General features: G+C 39.0%; 1 protein-coding gene across 1 annotated transcript; it reads left to right on the plus strand.

Moving 5' to 3' along the window:
• Nucleotides 1-1014: 1014 nt before the first annotated feature.
• On the plus strand, nucleotides 1015-15553 carry mb21d2 (Mab-21 domain containing 2). The gene is made up of 2 exons (XM_081375027.1): nucleotides 1015-1288; nucleotides 13801-15553. The coding sequence occupies exons 1-2, from the start codon at nucleotides 1033-1035 to the stop codon at nucleotides 15069-15071; spliced, it is 1527 nt and encodes a 508-aa protein (XP_081231153.1). The 5' UTR covers nucleotides 1015-1032; the 3' UTR covers nucleotides 15072-15553.
• The last annotated feature ends 4760 nt before the right edge of the window (nucleotides 15554-20313 follow it).

The following is a 20313-nucleotide window of genomic DNA, read 5'->3' on the forward strand; positions in this document are numbered from 1 at the left end:
CTTATTTTTTATATGCCTACTTTAAAATTGAATTTGTAACTTTGATGGCAAAATTTAAAGCGTGAGAGAAAGTCTACTAAGAAAAAACTGAATTATATGATCCTTAAGAAGTCACTGTAATGTGCAAATTTCATGACACTTTATTATTATAACCACAGTTGAAAAGAGTTTTATGAAAAATAAATGTAATTGTCAAACACATTTCTCCAGAAACTCAGCCTTGTTCTTTTGAGAGATGAAGACTACTGTCTTAAGAAAGCATGATACACAGACCAGCCAAACACTGGCTTATGCATTAGTGAAGAGAATACTCTGTTGGCCCTTTAGGCAGTTTCTATGAAAAAGCCCCTGAAATAAGAATAAAACAAGAAGAAAAGGGTAGAATGGACCAATGAATATCGTAAAGATTAGACGTTTTGGAAAAGAATTCTATGCAAAGCGCAACAGACTGCCAGGGTTGAAACTTCACCTGAACATCATCGTAAAAAAAGGATTAGGCCTACACTTTTATGTTACTGTGTGATTATACATTTAATGACTGAGTAATAGGGTTAGGATTATGTTTTGGTTTCGGATTAGTTGCATGTAATTAATGCATAATTTAGTTACTAGGCTACAGTAATTGCATGCAACATGTTAAGGACACTGTAAAATACAGTAGCCTATTATCAACAAAAAAAGTCAATTTCTATTTATCAATTTAATGCATTTTGTAAGCTAAATAGGCTAAATGGGCAATTGTTTTTTTAAACTCTTTCTCTCTCCAATATATCCTAGCCTATTTATCAACACTAGGCTTATGTTTCGTTTTACAAATGTGCAAAATTACGATTTACAAATGTCTGAACCAAAATAGACTAGCCTACAGGCTAGGCTACTATGTTTATTTTGAAATGGGCTGTTCTGTAAGACTGCATGTGGATCGCATGACATCACGGCTCCATTCAAAGACCACCTGATCTATTAAAAAAGGAGGGGAACCCACCACGTCCACGAGAAGCGTCGCATCCCGACGGTACTTTTGGCGTGAAGATGGCGGTCCCAGCTCCGAGCAGCCGGACCGGATCCGTTAGCAGCCTGGGGAACAGTCCAACCGCAGCACCGGGAGGCTTAAACAACAACAACCACAAGCTGTGGTGCTGCCACGAGCTGGACTTCAGGTCCGGAGTGAAGATCGAGGAGCTCAACCGACTCATCCATGAATTCAGCAAACAAGACCAACGAGAGTATGATGACCAGAGGGCACTGGAAATACACACCGCCAAGGATTTCATCTTCTCTATGCTCGGTAATAGCATCTTCAAACCTATTAATATTTTGTTCAAATTATCAGATTTGTTATTCATTAGGCCCATAATTCATTTTTATTCTGTTTTAGCAAGTGAAAAATAACAGGTTATCTATTATAATATAAAGAAATGGTCAGATGTAGGCTACTGTACCAATAAAAAAAAAATGTCACCCGTATTAAGAGATTTTAGATGAATAGATTTATACTATATTAATCTAGGTTATGAAATTATTTTAACTTAATTTGCATAGGTTGATCGTTGTATGATGAAGGTGTGTTACAATCTGTATAGTGCTTTATGCTTTATGCCACATCTTACATTATCCAAACACTGAATCCATTTTGGTCTGTTCTTAAGCGGGTTTATGTTTGACCTCTTGCAGAATAATTCCACTGTAGTCGGATGAATGCATGCCCCTAATCTAGGCTACTATTTGAAGGGATCAGAATGATTATGTCCACATGTTGAATCCCTCTAACCGCTTGTGAAAAAGTGAAGTTTATACCTTTGACAAAGAGCAGTACGGACAGAGCAAACATGGTGCATAAATTGATAATGTATATATTGTATATATTGGGATTAGTTTAAAAATAAATGAAAAAGTGAATGACTTGAGTTCAGTAAGAATTTAATATTTATTAAAAGCTTTGGATAAAAGCATCTGCTAAATGAATAAATGTAAAACGTAATAAACAAGCTGAAAAATGTATCACTAATTACAAAAATAATAAATTACACTACAATAGTTTCAGGTTTCTATTGTGCAATTAATAACTTCAACTCAATACTAGTTTCAAGACATTGGGTCCTTATTAAAGGGACTGTTCAACTAAAAATTAAAATTCGGTCATAATTTACTCACCCTCAAGTTGTTCCAAACCTGTATGAATTTCTTCTGCTGAACACAAAATAAAATATTTTGAAGAATGTTTGTAACCAAACAGTTGACGGTAACCATTGACTTTCATAGTATGTTGGAAAAAAATCTATGGAAGTCAATGAAGCCCATTAACTGTTTGGTTACCTATATTCTTCCAAATATGGAATTTTATGGAGTATGGAATATGGAATTTTGTGTTCAGAAGAAACGAGAGTAAATGATGACAGAATTTTCGTTTTTGGTTTAACTATCCCTTTAAACCCCTCTTTTGTTACATTCAGAGTATGTGTGTTTATTTGTTAATCTTTTTTTATTCTTTTTTTAACTAGTCATACATGTCAAAAAAAAAAAAAAATGTATGACTAATCTAAGACAGATTTAGAATTGTGGATATTTTTCACTGAAATTCAATAGGCCTGTCCAGCACGGGGTTTATTTCCAAACTAGGGGGATGTGGGTGTTAGGAGGCATTCAGGCAATTATGGGAACCCATCCATTGAGGCAGAAGTAATGTACAGCTTCCTCTCATTCGGTTCTCACACTTTCACTCACTGCCTTTCACCCAGCTCAATTCAGAAAGCAGGAGGCTGATTGGCCTGCAGTGTCTGTGTATGCAAATGAGACAGATGGAACAAAAGTGACACTGCATGTCTTTGAGAGTTGGAATCTCTGTGGGAGACAGATTTAAAGAATGATGGGTGGAGTGGAGGCATGTGGGAATAGTTTGGGTTTTTGCTAAACATCAGGGGGAATTGTAGGAAGGAAGGTTTAACTGGGAAAGTACTAATTCCTATTGTTTTATATGAGATATATATATTTTTGATGTAATAAGTAAGCTTTTCTATCTGTGTAAAATGATATTGTTTTCTCTCCAATGTTTACTAAATTCCTTTGAATTATACTGCCATGAAAAAAAGTATTTGAATGGCTTCAAAATCATCAAATGTAAATTTACAGATTCTACTGAAACCAGAGAAAAATAAAGCATTCTTTTAAAATAATTTTTTCCTTAATTCTATTTGCATCAATTACCTATAATGTCCCGGTGAAAAAAGTAATTGTCCCCATAATCTGGAAACCATCAAACCAACTACATTTCTGTAAAACAAATGCAGTGTTCCACTATAAGAACGTCATTCTTTTTATGCTGTACACCAGACAATTCTTCAGGAGAATGTCCGTGCATGAGCTGAAGTTTATTTGGATGATGCAGCAAGACAATGATGCAAAACACCAAATCAAGTCAACTTCTGAATGTCTGAAAAAAAAAACAAAAAAAAAAAAACTTAATTAGGTCGCAGTTTATGCTCATAGACCTGCCTGCCGGAGAGGGTCAAGATTCCTCAACAGAGATGAGCAAGGCTCAAATTTAGTGTTTTGCCAGCCAGATATCAGGTTTAAGGGGGAATTTATGCAGTCTCAGTGATATATATGCATACACTCACCGGCCACTTTATATCTTTCTAGTACCAGGTTGGACCCCCCATTTTGCTTTCAGAACTGAAACTTACAGTATCAAGTGAGCATAACACTCAGCAGCTGATATGTGAAAAAAAACAAAAGTCTAATTTGTCATTAGAAGTGTTAGGAGATATTAAAAATATATGGTAAATGACAAAAGACGGTAAAGAAATTTACCACATTGAATGATTCCAAGGACACCGAGTCAAACTGCCCCATTCAGGGAACAGCTATAAATATTTGAGTGCATCCCCATCCTCAATGGGGACAGATGAAAGCTCAGCTTGTGTGAGCCTGGATGCTTAAGAACAATTAGACATGCTTGAGAACATTAAACCGCCAGCTGCATCCTTGCTCAGCAGCAACTCTGTGCCCTAAAAGCCAGCATAGGCACACAATAGAGTGTTTTAAATGTTACGTTCCTCCTCCTTCCTGATGCTTTTACCTTGTGCTGCTGGTGTCAACTTTCAGGTCCTCTTATTGATCCACTGGAAATAGATGCCAAAAGAAAGTGCTCTGCTGTCTTTATCAGTGAAGAGGAAGAGCTTTTGGTCATGTGACAGGAAGCTTAAATTGTTCAATATTATGTAATTAATCCTATATGTGGATAAGAAATGTACATGAAGACCTAATAACAACATCACATTCATTGCACGAGGCCTCTTAAACATGGCAAGAGTAAAAACTGATCATTTTTATAGTATAGTATGGAAACAAATGCATCCTAGACAACAAATGACAGTAACACTACTACAAACTTCAATTCATTACCATAAGTTAATCCATTAAATATCATGAACTAACAATGAACATACTGTCACGGTGGGTTGCATGAAGGCAGACGAAGAATATAATATCCAATACAATGTTAATAATAATCCAGTAGACCGGTAAACAGGCTGAGCAACACACTTACACATAATGGTGATCGGACAGAGAATGGATGTGAGGGACAAACTTATAAAGCAAACACAAATGAGGATGATTAATCAAACACAGCTGAACCAAATGTACTCATAATGGTGACCATGGTAGGGATGGCGGGAAACTGAACAGTGAGTGAGAGTGAGAATTTATATACTTGGCGAAGTGGTCCTGACTGAAATTACATTACTTTAAATGAGACCACCCCCCAAGATTACGGTTATAAACATGAACCTCATCTGAAAGGCAAAGGGGGAGGTGTTTCTGTAATATTTTGAAATATTTTCATAATTACTAAGAAGTCTAGTTTCAAATATAATTCTTTTGAAGTGTTTGTGCTTAATGTAACAATATCTAGTGTAAATGATAAATCACGTTTGAGATTTGTGCTGGCTTCTGTATACAGGCCAACAGGGCACCATGCAGACTTTATCAAAGAACATGCTGACTTTCTATCAGAGTTAGTACTGGCTGCAGATAAAGTCCTAATTGTTTGGTGATTTTAATATACATGTAGATAACGAAAAATATGCATTGGAATTGGCATTTAAAGACATTCTTAACTCTGTCAGGACCTACTCATTGTCGTAATCATACTCTAGATCTAATATTATCACATGGAATCAATGTTGATGCCGTTGAAATTCTGCAGCAGAGCGATGACATCTCAGATCATTATCTAGTCTTGTGTAAACTTCATTTAGCCAAGGCTGCAAAGCCGACTCCGTGTTACAAATATGTTAGACCTATCACTTCTGCCACTAAAGATTGCTTTATTAATAATCTTCCTGATCAGTTTCATCATCTCAGCATCCCAGATAGCTTAGAAGAGCTCGATATTACTCGATATAACTTTTAACTCTCCCTTTTCCAGCACTTTAGACACAGTTGCTCCTTTGCGCTTAAAGAAGATTAAAGAAAATAGTCCAAAACCATGGTACAACGAGCACACTCAGGCCCTTAAGAGAAAAATACCAGAAATCCCAGAAAAATGGAGCGCAAATGGAAGAAAACAAGACTAGAGTTATTTCTCGTTTCATGGAAAGAGCACGATTGCATACAGAGAGGCCTTAAAAGCTGCTAGATCTGCTTATTTTTCAACCCTATTAGAAGAAAATAAACAAAACCCAAGGTATTTATCTGAAACAGTTGCTAAACTAACGAAAAATAAAGCTTCAAGCCCAGACGTTTCCAAGCAGCACAGCAGTAATGACTTTATGAACTTCTTCACTTATAAGATTGATAATATCTGGGAGAAAATTATAACAATGCAACTGTCTACTACAGTATCGCTGGTACTATGGTATCGACCGTACCATAGTACTGAGACTGCTCTCATTAGAGTCACAAATGATTTGCTCTTATCATCCAATTGTGGGTGTATCTCTCTATTAGTGTTACTCGATCTTAGTGCTGCATTCGACCACAACACTCTCTTAAATAGAATCGAAAATTATTTTGGCATTAGTGGAATTGCATTAGCATGGTTTAAATCATACTTATCTGACCGTTATCAGTTTGTAGCAGTAAATGAAGAGATGTCTTATCGATCAAAAGTTCAGTATGGTGTACCACAAGGCTCAGTGCTAGGACTGTTGCTGTTCACTCTGTACATGCTACCCTTTGGAGATATCTTTAGTGCATGGCATTAGTTTTCACTGTTATGCTGATGATACCATTGACTGTAAAAAAAGATGGACGACGCCCCTTTGCTCTCTTCCATTGGTGAGACGTGAAGCCGCCAGTGTCCCGATATGGCGCTGACATCTTGGGACCTGAGTCTGCGCAGTAGCGATCTCGGGACCTGAGTCTGCGCAGTAGTGAGCAGGAAGTAAAGCCGCGAAATCAAGGCCCTGCCTTCACTCTTGCAGAATCAATGAATCAATCGCAAGCACACGCTCCTGCACTTTTTTTAAAATGAATTATAGAAATTTAGATATTAAATTTAAAGCTCCAATCTCCTCAGTCCTCCGAAGATCCTGAAAAAAAGTCTGTTGGTGCTTCAGTGACCACTTCGCTCAGAGAACCTGTCAATCACAGCTGTCAATTATGACGTCACACCACAGCATCAGATAACTAACTAAAAACAAACTTAATTTAAAAACAAACACTTAAACTTACATCAGTGTGATACTACAGTAAATGACAGAAACCATCTTTGGAAAAAATATATTTGAAGTGTAATTTAATTGTTTAGTTGGTCTCACGTGCCGTTAAATAACACGGGGAGGCGGGTTTATGACCTATGCTAGAACCAGTCACCGGGGGGCAATCAAGATGTTTTCACTTTTCAGGGCTTGTGCGGCACATTTGGATGATACGCAGCTCTATATTTCTTCACACCCTGACTAAACTTCCAATTCACAAAATTCACAAAAACAGAGATTGTAATTATTGGACAAAAAACTTCCTCAGGTAATAACCTAGAATACTGTCTAAAACTTGATGGATGCTCTGTCAAGTCCTCATCGTCGGTTAGGAACCTGGGTGTGCTCTTTGATACGAATCTTTCATTTGAAAGTCATGTGTCTAGTATCTGTAAAACCGCATTTTTTCATCTTAAAAATATATCTAAATTACGTCATATGCTCTCAATGAAATGCTAGGTTATTGTAATGCTATACATAGTTCCCACAGGCCAATTAATGTCACGTGACCTCCCCGGAGACGCCATCTTTGAGGGCAAAAGCTGCTGTGTTTACAATGTTTTACCATACTGTCTATGAGTTTTAGAAGCAAATTTCGAATATTTCTTTCCATTTATAATGTTACGAAAATCATGAAGAGACAAAGTGACAGAGATTATAAAGAGACTCGATTAACACAAGACAGAGAGAGGTACAATGCGAAAATTTCAGTCATAAATGGTGTGGATCCGTATGCGCTAACAAAGGAAGCACTGAGCACTGATTATGCAACTTTGCCTCAGATACAGTATTATCATGTGTGCCATTATCTGGTATTGGCTAGGAGTTTTAATACATGTGAGCAATTCCGAGCCTGGAAATATGTGCATGAATATGAATATACACGTATGAAAAAAAAAAAAAAACTCGCGTGCAAATTAATTAATGTAATGCGGAACTACTTTATACGCGGGTTCTTTAGGGACATAATCTGAGATTGCCGTGCTGGAATGTGTGTGTGTGAGAGAGAGTGAGAGTCGCGGGCGCGATCGAACAATGGAAACAATGTTGTTTTTGTATGTTTTTAATATCTCGTCATTTTGTTCATACAGGACATAATTCAAACTGCAAAGTGTTAACTTATATTTGTGTACACTCGCAATAAAAAACAACAAATTCTTGCGTGTTTTGAGGGAGTTTCTTTCCTGTTTATCCTCGCCAGCCATAACCTCCGTCGTTGTTCTGACAAAAGCTTAGTCTTCTCACATTCATGAAGTCTAATGACGGGTGTACTGTAAAATCCAAATTTAACTGAACCTCCGACGCGATTTAAACATCCATTGACCCAGCAGGAGATCACCATTTTCACTTTTTATCACGAAATTAACTCGCTTCAGCTTCTTCTACTATTGTTCTGTCCACAGAAATGGCGCCGGGTCGGCAAATGCTTAAAAACTAAATTTAACTGAACCTCTGGCACGATTGGAACATCCATTGACCCAGCAGGAGATGACCATTTTTACTTTTTAATCACAAAATTTCCGTTTCAGCTTCTTTTTCTCATGTTCTGCATTGTAAGAATGTTGTGTTCTGCCCTCAGAAATGGCGCCGGGTCGGCAAATGCCCGTATGTTGTGACGTCATGTGGGAACTATGTATTATGGGTGGTTGCCCTGCACACTTAATAAACAAACTACAGCTGGTCCAACATGCAGCAGCTAGAGTTCTTACCAGAACCAGGAAGTATGACCATAATAGCCCAGTTCTGTCAACACTGCATTGGCTCCCTATTAAACATCGTATAAACTTTAAAATATTGCTGATTACTTACAAAGCACTAAATGGTTTAGCTCCCCAGTACTTGAGCAAGCTCTTAACGCATTATAGACCTTCACGTCTATTGCAATCTCAAAATAACGGCCAGTTGATAATACCTAGAATATCAAAATCGACTGCTGGCAATAGATCCTTTTCTTATTTAGCACCAAAACTTTGGAACAATCTTCCTAACATTGTCTGGGAAGCAGACTCACTCTGTCAGTTCAAATCTAGACTAAAAAGTCAAGTCAAGTCAAGTGTATTTGTATAGCGCTTTTCACAATACAGATTGTATCAAAGCAGCTTCACAGTATTAAATTAAAATAATACAACAAGGTTTGTTTCTAATGGAATTTATTGATTGATAAAATTAAAATTAAATATCCCCAGAATATCCCCAACTGAGCAAGCCAAAGGCAACAGTGGCAAGGAACCGAAAAACTCCATCAGGTGACCTAATGGAGAAAAAAAAAAACTTGGGAGAACCCAGGCTCAGTCGGGGGCCAGTTCTCCTCTGGCGTTTATGAACTAAAGACCGGATTTAACTGTAAGATTCAAAATATTATATGAATGCCTGGCTGAAGAGATGCGTCTTTAATCTAGTTTTAAACTGGGAGAGCGAGTCTGAGCAACAAACAGTATCAGGAAGGCTATTCCAGAGTTTTAGAGCTAAATGTGAAAATGCTCTCCCTCCTTTGGTGGATCTGGATATCCTAGGTATGACCAAACGCCTCGAATTTAGTGATCTTAAAGATCTTAGTACCTCTGTCTTGTCTGGATTTAATAAAAGAAAATTACGTGTCATCCAATCTTTTATATCTTTAACACACTTAAAGATTTAGATAATTTTCAGTTTAGTCAGTTTAGATAATTTAGCGTTTTCATTCGGCCGTGATGAAATATGTATTTGAGTGTCATCAGCATAACAATGGAAACTAATTCCATGTTTCCTTATAATATTTCCATGTGGCAACATATATATTGAGAATAATAGAGGGCCTAACACAGATCCTTGCGGCACTCCATAGTTTACTGGAGTTATGATCGATTTTTCTCCATTTAAATAGACAAAATGATAGCGGTCAGATAAGTATGATCTCAACCAGCTTAATGCTTGTCCTTGAACGGCAGTATAATTTTGTAGTCGATCTAAGAGTATTGTGTGATCTATAGTATCGAACACAGCACTAAGATCAAGTAAAACTAATATTGAGATACAGCCTTGGTCAGAAGCTAAAAGTAAATCATTAAATCAGCGGATGTGACGTGAACAGTCTCTGGCTTGGCAGACGTGACCTGGACAGTCTCTGGCTCGGCAGACATGACGTGAACAGTGTCTGGATCGGCAGACGTGACGTGAACAGTCTCTGGATCGGCAGATGTGACGTGAACCTCTGGCTGAGGGGATACTGTCGGTTTGCGGGGCTCCTCTGCAAAACCCAAAGTGAGAGGTGAACCGGCCAGCAAAAGAGCATTGACAATATACTATTTAAGACTCCAGCTAGGGTGATGAAGTGGCATAAGTGAGCTGAGCGGCTCGGATAGTCCTCCACGGAAAAATATAATTAGGCAAACTTCATCAAAAGATGTTAAATGTGCCAGCTTAATAAAGTCAATGATATATTCCTCAATGGGCCGGGCTCCCTGACGGAGACGCATAATCTGTGCTGCTGGATTCATCTTGGTGAGTTCTCGGCTGCTGGATCTATGTTCGGCGAAGTTCTTTCACGAACTGCTCCGAGACATGAAGGTTGAGATCCAAATGCAGCTTTAATTAAGGGGCAATCCAGACACGTAATCCAATATACAGGCAATAGGTCAAAACACAGGTAGGCCGTCCAAACAAACAAACAAACAAATAAACAAACAAACAAACAAACAAAACAGGCAGGGGTCAGAGGCGAAGAAGAGTAATCCACGGAACAGGCAAGAAATCCAAAAACCAAGAGACATGAAACCAGGGAAAACGCTCGGAAATGCAGTGCAACAAGATACAAAACTTCGCAGTGAGTGAATGAGTGAACATGGAATAAATAGGCTGAAACTAACAAGGTAATGAGATACAGGTGAATGCAATAAGTGATGATGAGTCCGGGCAGTGAGTTCTGGGAAATGTAGTTTGTGAGAGTGACAATAGTCTGGTGTGGAGTGCCCTCTGGTGGCTCTCAAGGGCACTCCAGCTGGTGACCGTTACAGATGACAACGCAGTCCTGAAGTGTCAACCAGTCCCTACCCTGTGAAGGCCTCCTTCCATTTCATTTCATTTCATTTATTTATTTATAAAGCACATTTAAAAACAACCCTAGGTTGACCAAAGTGCTGTACATAACAATTTACAAAGGGATAAAAGCTCGATAACCACGATGTTTCAATCTGGACCTAGGGATGGACAACATTCCTAAATGTCCCGATCTGAGTGGGCGCGAAGAGTTGTGTGAGTGCACCAACTCAGCAAGATAACTCAGCAGTCTGGTGCAAGATTATGTAAAGATTTAAAAATTAGGGATAATATTTTAGGTTCTACTCTGGATTTAACCGGCAACCATTTCAAGGAGATCAAAATTGGAGTGATGTGCTGAAACTTAAGTGAGCTAGTCAGAAGCCTGGCCGCTGCATTTCCCTTCCCTTCCCTTTACCTCAGTACAGATAAAATGTTGTCGGGATAATTCCGGTTCTATGCAGAAAACTACGCAGACGCAACAAAAAAATCTGTATTATACATTTTTAAGGCCAGACAAGTAAGTTTATTGAGGGTTGATTTGTAAAGGAGGACTACACACCTGCGCACATATATATTCAAACGCGCATACCTTTGGACTGAACACGTGTGTTTGCATGTGCGCAACGTCTGCGTTTTCGCGGGTTTGCGTATGGAACAGAAAACTCTAGGATGGGTGGGACCAGCAGGGAAACAGAAAACTCTAGGCTGGTTGGGACCAGTGGGGAAACGAAAAAACTCTAGGCTGGGTGGGACCAGTGGGAAAACAGAAAGCTCTAGACTGGGCAGTACCAGCAGGGATGGGAGAGACAGGGGAATTACCTCCTCAAAAATTGTAAACAGTTTCCAGAGGCCAGGCAGAACTCATTCCCAGCTTCCATCCATGCCCTTGAATTCCATTAGTATTCCCTTGATGACAGGGTTGTTGTGGACTCACGCACCTTGTCAGATTATCCATGTGGTTCATGCTCCGGGGCGATGTCTGGCGCAGTTTGTCTCTGGCTTGTTCATTGCGGCAGGCCAATCTCCACAGTCTGCGGTGGAATCAGGCTGTAGCTCCATCAGGTTGTGTGAAGGCTGACTGGGATCTAGGTCTGGAGTGGGACTGGTGTTTTCCAACGGGCCAATGGTGAATTCCGTTGTTATTCACCAGTACCCACTCCACACATGCGGCGAAATCCTTGGCATCCTAGGCATGCCCTTGACCTGGTGATGTAGAAAACGCTGAGCGAGCGAGCGGTCTGGATAGTGAATTATGCACATGGCACGATTTTCAAAGTAGTCAGGTCACTGTTCTTTTCCCACTGCATGACTATCTGGGGTATCATTCAGTTGCTGCTGTTTGCACATCAGCAACAGGAGGTTTCACACTGCATGTCTTTAGAAAAGAAAGAATCCCCGACATTTACTTCTGTCTGGTTTGCAAACTACTTTTCACAACCAAACACACGCGAGAAGTGATAAGGAAATAACGCAAGATCACGTTATTCACGATACATGCATAAGACTGGTGTTCTAGCGTGAGACTGAAATTGTTATCAAAAATGATAGCCTGCAAGAAGATTGCGATCCAAATTGTCTGTGCGCTGATTTGTAGCGAAAAGGAGAAAAGGAAAAACATGCAGGAGGAAATGGTTGGGGAGACGCGGGGAGCAAGGATTGTGTGTTCTGCAAAGAGAGTTGGGGGTAAATAAATAATTTTGCAATGTGCTGCTGGTCAAGCAAATGTTTGTGCTTTGTTTCCCGCTGTATTTTGCTCTCTCATTGACTGTACTGTAGATCATCGCGATATAGTTTTCAGTCAGAACACATTCACACAGCAGGATTTTGAATCGCCGACAGGTCCAGATATTTAAAATATGTCAAGTATCTCACGGGCATCAGCGACTCATTCACACTGTGTGATTGTCACTCACGTGAACGAGCACCGATTTGTCTATGATTTCGGGTATTTGTCTGCGATCTCGCAAAACTTGTCGGCGAGCGAAAATCGGGCCTAAAATCGGGCCTAAAATCGTGCAGTGTGAACTCGGCATTAGTTGACACATCAACTCCAAAAAGTCCCTGGTGTGTGACTCCAGGGAGCAGTCATTCTGCTCCAGACATAAGAGGTGTACTGCTTGCAGGTCCACATGTGAGCGGAAGAGGGGAAAAAAAGAAGAAAAAAATGCAAAAATCCACTTAATTGGTCCAATCTTCTGTCACATGGCTGTAATGAGCCCAAGACGATAGAGTATCAAACAAATAGTCTTTATTTTAAATTCACTAAGACAATCAGGAGATAAACGGAGATGGCAACCACTAAACACAGACTACATTGGACAAAAAACTGGAAAGCACAGGGAGTGGTACTTTTTCACGACATGGATGTGTTAAAAATGGAAAAATGTTTTTTTTTTTTTATGTGATGACAACGAAATTTCATCTTCACAAAGCCAGAACCATTCACTATAATCCCTATTTTAGAATGTTCTCCTCTGATATAAAGTCCTTCGAAAACAAATATCGTCCTTGAGTCTGTTGTAGAACTTTTTCATGATGACAAAATTCTATATTTTGTTGATTTGTGTAGGTGTTTTTTTGTTGAAAACAGAGTCGTGTAAACAGCCATTAACGAGACTAAAAAAGGGAACTGAGTTAATTAATTAATAACAGGTGAACAGAATGAAACAGGCACAGACATGGAAATTAGGAAAACGTAGAATGACAGAAATAAACACAATAAACAGAACATAACCCTGACACTTATGAACTGGGATTACATTATAAGTTGCTAGTATAGTTGTTGCTACAAGGGCAAATAGGACTGGACAAAACAAAACATTTTCTTCAATATTTCCTATGTGCTACTTGTTGGTTGGACAATAAAATATTCATTTAGTCAACACTTTTATCCAGAGTGACTTACAAATGAGAAACATCACAAGCAAAGTAATATCCATAGAATAGTTGTATTGAACAGAAGTATAGGTACTTGTGTTTTTGAAAGAAATATTTCATTTTTTGTACACTTATCATCTATAAGAATCTTTGTTACGATGTACATTTATACCATATATACTCTGTTTTTTCTCTGTTTCAGGCATGGTGCAAAAGCTGGACCAAAAGTTGCCTGTTGCCAATGAGTACCTATTGTTGTCCGGTGGTGTGCGAGAAGGTGTGGTGGACATGGATCTGGATGAGCTTGGCATCTATAACCGTGGCTCTGACTATGACATGGCCTTCACCCTGTTGGTTCCTGCACTTAAGCTGCACGACCGGAACCAGCCTGTCACACTGGACATGCGCCACTCAGCACTGGGTCATTCTTGGCTCAGCTTGCGACTTTTTGACGAAGGTACCATTAACCGTTGGCGAGACTGCTGCACGCTGACTGACCATCTGAACGGCACCACCAATTACTTCTTCTCACCCACACTGGTAGCTGACTGGTTCCAAGAAGCTGTCGGACTGGTGCTGACGGAGTTACAGCGCAAGCCACAAAGGGGCACCCCAAGGGTGGAGCGGGTCGAGCGTCACAGCACGCTGCTGTCCATGGTTTTAGGTGTGGGCAGCAGCCGCATGCTTTATGACATTGTTCCTGTGGTGTCTTTTAAAGGCTGGCCGGCGGTTGCTCAGAGCTGGTTGATGGAGAACCACTTCTGGGATGGCAAAATCACAGAGGAGGAGGTCATCAGTGGCTTCTATCTGCTGCCCGCCTGCTCAGCCTCTGGTTGCCAGGAAAACGAGTGGCGTCTCTCCTTTGCCCGCAGCGAGGTGCAGTTGAAAAAGTGCATCTCACCAGGCCTCATGCAAGCTTACCAGGCGTGCAAGGCTATAGTTGTAAAGCTGCTGGCTCAACCCACAGCTATCAGTCCCTACTACTTACGCAGCATTATGTTGTGGGCCTGTGACCGACTACCTGCAAGCTATTTGTCACAGGAAGACTACGCTGCACACTTCCTGCTAGGTCTCATTGATGACCTGCAGCACTGCCTTGTCAACAAGACCTGCCCTAACTATTTCATCCCGCAGTGTAACATGTTGGAGCACCTGTGTAACGAGACCGCCATATTTCATGCTCGTAAGCTAGCGCTTGTACGCTCGGATCCCGGCGAACACCTGCGCTCCGTCATCGAACAAGCCAAGGCGGCCAACAGACTGACGCTGGAGATGCAGCGTCGCGGGAGTTCCTCAGGACTGCCCTCTCCGCTGGCGGATCCTTCCTCAGCAGATCACCAGCAGCCAGATGACTGCTTGGCCAAGAAGCTACAGCAGTTGGTAACCGAGAATCCAGGAAAGTCCATCTCTGTGTTCATCAACCCTGACGACGTCACGCGACCTCACTTCCGTATTGATGACAAGTTCTTCTGAAAATTTAAGTCTATTTTCGGTTTAACCCGAGGGGTGTGCATGGCACTGTCCAGAAACTGGAGCTGTGTCCTTGTGCCTGCTTACATCAGACCGGAGAGGATCTTCTGGAGGAAACGACTGCAACAGCTCTATAAGACTGGCCTTACTGAGTGGAAAATCCCAATTATTTGCACCTTCAGGGGATTTCATATCATGGTGACTCTGAGAAGAAGAGCTGTGTAAGTCTAGCACATTCTGGACAATGATTTACATAGTATATGAAAAAATATAGCATATGTCCTGTAGATGGTATTGTTATTCTGATGAAAAGTCTGTTGTAACAAAAGAATCAGAATAGAATCGATATAGATTCTATTCTGAAGAATAGAATCAGACACGTGTTTTGCATCTGTGCTGACTGAGACGACACATTTCCATTTCCATATATCACCTCTTTATCTTTGTGGACAATTAACATATCTTGTTATTTATTTAGAGGAAGCAAAAAAAAAAAAAAAAAAAAAAAAGTCAATGAAAGCCAAACCTTTTCTATCTATAGGCAATTAAAATCATATTCCTTAAGTGCAATTAAATGAATGTACATTAATGCCCAGTTAGAGTGAGGTTCTTGTATTGACAAAAACTTTAAACTATAACAATGCAGAATTGTCTAAAGTGGGGGTACTTGACTAAAGCCCTGAAAATGTTGCTGCTATTGGAGAATAAAAGGATGTTATTTTGTTTTTGAATTATTGAAAGTGACTAGCAGCTATCCAATATAAGCCCACTTATTACTAATGTTAAAGGGATAGTTCACTTTTATTCGCCCTCAAGTTGTTCCAAACCTTTATAAATACAAAGGAAGATATTTTGAAGAATGTTTGTAGTCATGCAGTTGTGGGGCACCATTGACATATAATTTATTTTCCATACTATGGAAGTCAGTGGCAAACTGTTAGTTACCCATATTCTTCAAAAAATATATTTGTGTTCAGCAGAAGAAAGAAATGAATAAAGGTTTGAACTAAAAGAGTTAATGATGATGACAGAATTTTCATTTATGGCTGAACTATCCCTTTAATTGTGTCTCAAACAAAAAAATACAGAGTAGGACATCAATCGTGTAGTTTGTACTGTACCTCAAAAATCATCTAGCTTGCCTGTGTTGTTCCTCCAGTAAATAAAGAATTGTGCAATGTTTTGAAAGCTGTGTTGGTTTGGAACTTTGATTTGTTTGCTTGTTCAAAATCAGTCCTTTAAAATGTTTTTTGTTGAATATGTAAATAATACATAACGCAATAAATATTTGAAATCATTTATATTTAGACAACAGGACATTCGAGCTATGCTGTAAGCACAGGAAGGAATCATATGCATCATGGAAGTAAAATTTATGTGGCATATTTATGTATCAATTTATGTCACATATGTAAGCAGATATAATGGTGTATTTACGCTTAAGAATATTACAGGAAAATTGAACATACAGTGGAAACAAGCTTTGCTACTCCAATGTCCTTTTACTTTCTCCATAATATTTTTATTAAGGATAGGTTTTCCAAATCTTCAAAACTTTGTCTAGTCTCTTATTATTTAGTAAAAAGTTCATTTTGGCCTCATTACTTGTGTATTTTCCTTTGAACTTGACAATAAATGCAAGAGTGCAGAGGCTTTAGGTTCCGATAAATTGACTGATTTTGATAGTTCTATATATTCGTCACCACTGGACACCGCATGTTCTCTGTACTGTACTGTGCTTGTTTCATACCGACATACACAGTGAACTCCGCAGACATGCTGAGTCAGCACATTCAGTGACATAATATCCCAGTCTGCACCTTTCCACACAACCACAACATCCCAGTTCCTGATGATGAACAATTGCATACATCTACAGTACAAATAGACACATCCACACAATGCTGACATGTGCTATTAAAGCATTATGTATAGAGATTCTGTAAAAAACGAATCTTTGAGAGGTCATTCAAATCGACCTTTGTGTTAGACACTGTGACTCTGATACCAGAACAGAACACTGAACTCTAATAGCAGCATCTAGTTCTTTTTTTAACAGCTGAGGTAACATAAGCCGCTATTCCCCTGTCCCTGTAAACTGCTGATGCTGCCGTTCTTCGCAGTTTGATCAATGAGATCATTACAATTATAGCATTCACATACATAAAGGGAAAATATGAATGTTTAGTGAATAAAGAAGGTACAACATATTTTGCAGGGCTGTGTGACATTCAGAATTGAACCGAGAAAGTCTTTTAAATTCAATTTCTGAGGTGGAAAACAGGATGTAAAATTGTAATTTAAATGTAAAGAATTAAACTGGAACGAATCCATATCTCAATGTAATATATAATCCATAGATTCAAATTCTTTATTTCTGTATAGCAAAATGAAAATGTATTAATGGTGATTATCTGTTGATATCAATTGTGTTAGTTTACCATACTGAACAGTTTAAAGAAATAAGCCTATTGAGCGAAAATATATTCTACATATCGGGGAACAAATACGCATAATTAGTCAAATGAACAATGTTATAATTCAGGTTTTGTGGAAAAATGTGTATGGCTTTGCAGAATTTAATTTCCAATTCAACATCCAATGCATGACTTCCCTATTCTTTAATTCTGAACTCTGAAAATGTCACTTATTCGGTAACACTTTACAATAAGGTTCATTAGTTAACATTAGTTAATATATTAGCTAACATGAACTATGAGCAATACATCTGTTACAGTATTTAATAATTTTGTTAATGTTAGTTAATAAAAATACAGTTGTTCATTGTTTGTTCATGTTAGCTCACAGTGCGTTAACTAATGTTAACAAATACAACCTTTGATTTTAATAACGTATTAGTAAATGTTGAAATTAATATTAACTAAGATTAATAAATGCTGTAGAAGTGCAGTTCATTATTAGTTCATGTTAAATAATGTAGTTAACTAATGAACCTTATTGTAAAGTGTTACCACATATGCTTGCTTGCATTCAGTTAAACAATGTAATTATAAGCAGAAGCAGTGACTGTGCTGTGATTATGATTATTCACTCTTGGCAGCAACACAGACAAATCGTTTCAGCACTACAGAAAGTGAACAGCTCCGTCGACAGCAATTCATTATTATCTCTTTCTCTATATTTCTTGAACACACGTTCATGCACGAGTACAGTGCACTCCCCGCCCTGTGTGTCCCGGACACAACTCTCTCATACTCATTCATCAATAGCGCTGTGTAAAGACTGCTCTGTGCTGCTTGACTACTGCGAGGTTCAGCACACTGCTGTATCTGCCCTTTACGCATCCCGCAACAAAAACTGCAACCACGAGAGATTCCTCCAAAACACCGCGCAAGATGGATAAAGGAGATAAAGGTAAGAAACTTCCAGAGTCATGGACGTGTTTTTTTTTTTTTTTTTTTTTTTTTATTATCACGCGGGATAGAGTGAATGCGCTTTAGGGGTGTTCGGGGAAAGTGGACTGCGGAAGTGTGCTGAGCTCAATGCAGTATTCGGACTTTAAAGCTTAGCGAACTGCAAAAGATCCGGTACATGTGAACATTCTGTTAGGATGGGATGATTTTTAATGCTGTGTAGTTGGTTTTGAGTGGGTAGATCAGATGACTTATGAACATAAGCCTTGAGAGTATGTGCCAAGATACCGGCAGCGGCTGCTTTCCTCTCCTCCTGTGCAGATGCTGAGCAAATCAAAATCCTGTAAACACACCACATCCATGCAAAGCACACAAATCACTGTTTCGTTACTCGAATTAACTATAATTTGACTTTTTTTTTTATTCCATAGTGTGATATTTCATAAATTTGAACAAGAGCTTGTGTGACTTTTTGTGTGAATTTATTTCTGTCAACCAGGGGCTGGGCCAGCTGCTCCTATAAAAAGTGCTGGTTGTCCCCTTTTTGGGAGACATGAATGTGTGATGTGGATTTTGTGGCACTGAGCCCGCCGATCAGCATGCCAGCATACAAGCAAAAAGAAACTCTCTCCATCACCATGTGCACTGCAATGTTGTTGAGTGATTTATTTAAAGGCAGAGAAGATAATCCACGATCAGTTTATGTTAAATCAAAAGGTTCTATTCTGAATGCACAGAAATGGTAGAATGTGTATTGATGTGTATTGTGTATTGATGTTAAACTGGCATATTACTTCAGTGTTGTGAGCTTTTGTTTTTATACTTTGACTGTCTCCTTGTCAAAACAGACACACACAAGGAAGGTGGGGATAGAAATAGATAGATAGATACTGTGTGCATTCACAGTGTAGGCCTAAAGGTTTTCTTAGCTTTATTAATCCTGAAATCTTTCTGCTGACCTAGACATCTTTTCTGTTTGTCCATCGTTTTTTTTTTCATGAAGAAGTGCACTCCATCCTCTCCATCTTGCTGCCTTAATATAGTTCTCTCTATATAGTTCTCTCTATAATATAGTTCTCTCTCATTTCTTCGATCCCTTCTCTTTATCCAACAACAATATTCATCATTCCCAATCCCACATCTATCTATCTATCTATCTATCTATCTATCTATCTATCTATCTATCTATCTATCTATCTATCTATCTATCTATCTATCTATCTATCTATCTATCTATCTATCTATCTATCTATCTATCTCTTCCACTTTGATGATTGAAAAAGTTCAAAAATAGATTGTAAAACTAATCCATATGATTTGAGCGGTTTAGTCCAAATTTTCTGAAGAGACTTGATCGCTTTATTTGATGAACAGATTTGATTCAGGCTTTTTTTTACATATAAACATTGATCAGTGAAAATAAATGAACCTCATTGGCTCTTGCTGAAGCACAAACGTGCTGCATAACACGAGAATGAATCTCATTGGTTCTTGCGGAAGCTCAAACGTGCTGCGAAACACGAGAATGAACCTCATTGGTTCTTGCGGAAGCTCAAACTCGCTGCGTAACATGAAAATTAACTTCACTGGTTCTTGCAGAAGCTCATGAGAATGAACCTCATTGGTTCTTGCTGAAGCTCAAACTCGCTGCGTCACACGAGAATGAACCTCATTGGTTCTTGCAGAAGCACAAACTCGCTGCGTAACACGAGAATGAACCTCATTGGTTCTTGCTGAAGCTCAAACTCGCTGCGTCACACGAGAATGAACCTCATTGGTTCTTGCTGAAGCTCAAACGTGCTGCGTAACACAAGAATGAACCTCATTGGTTCTTGCAGAAGCACAAACTCGCTGCGTAACACGAGAATGAA

The sequence above is a fragment of the Scardinius erythrophthalmus genome, assembly GCF_964197995.2.
Source record: "Scardinius erythrophthalmus genome assembly, chromosome: 9".
Lineage (NCBI taxonomy): Eukaryota > Metazoa > Chordata > Actinopteri > Cypriniformes > Leuciscidae > Scardinius > Scardinius erythrophthalmus.

Excerpts from the sequence above, each read along its gene's own strand:
- mb21d2 (XM_081375027.1), top strand. The coding sequence starts at position 1,033 with ATGGCGGTCCCAGCTCCGAGCAGCCGGACCGGATCCGTTAGCAGCCTG. Across the intron at positions 1,289-13,800 it reads TTTCATCTTCTCTATGCTCG|GCATGGTGCAAAAGCTGGAC; the intron begins GTAATAGCATCT and ends TCTCTGTTTCAG.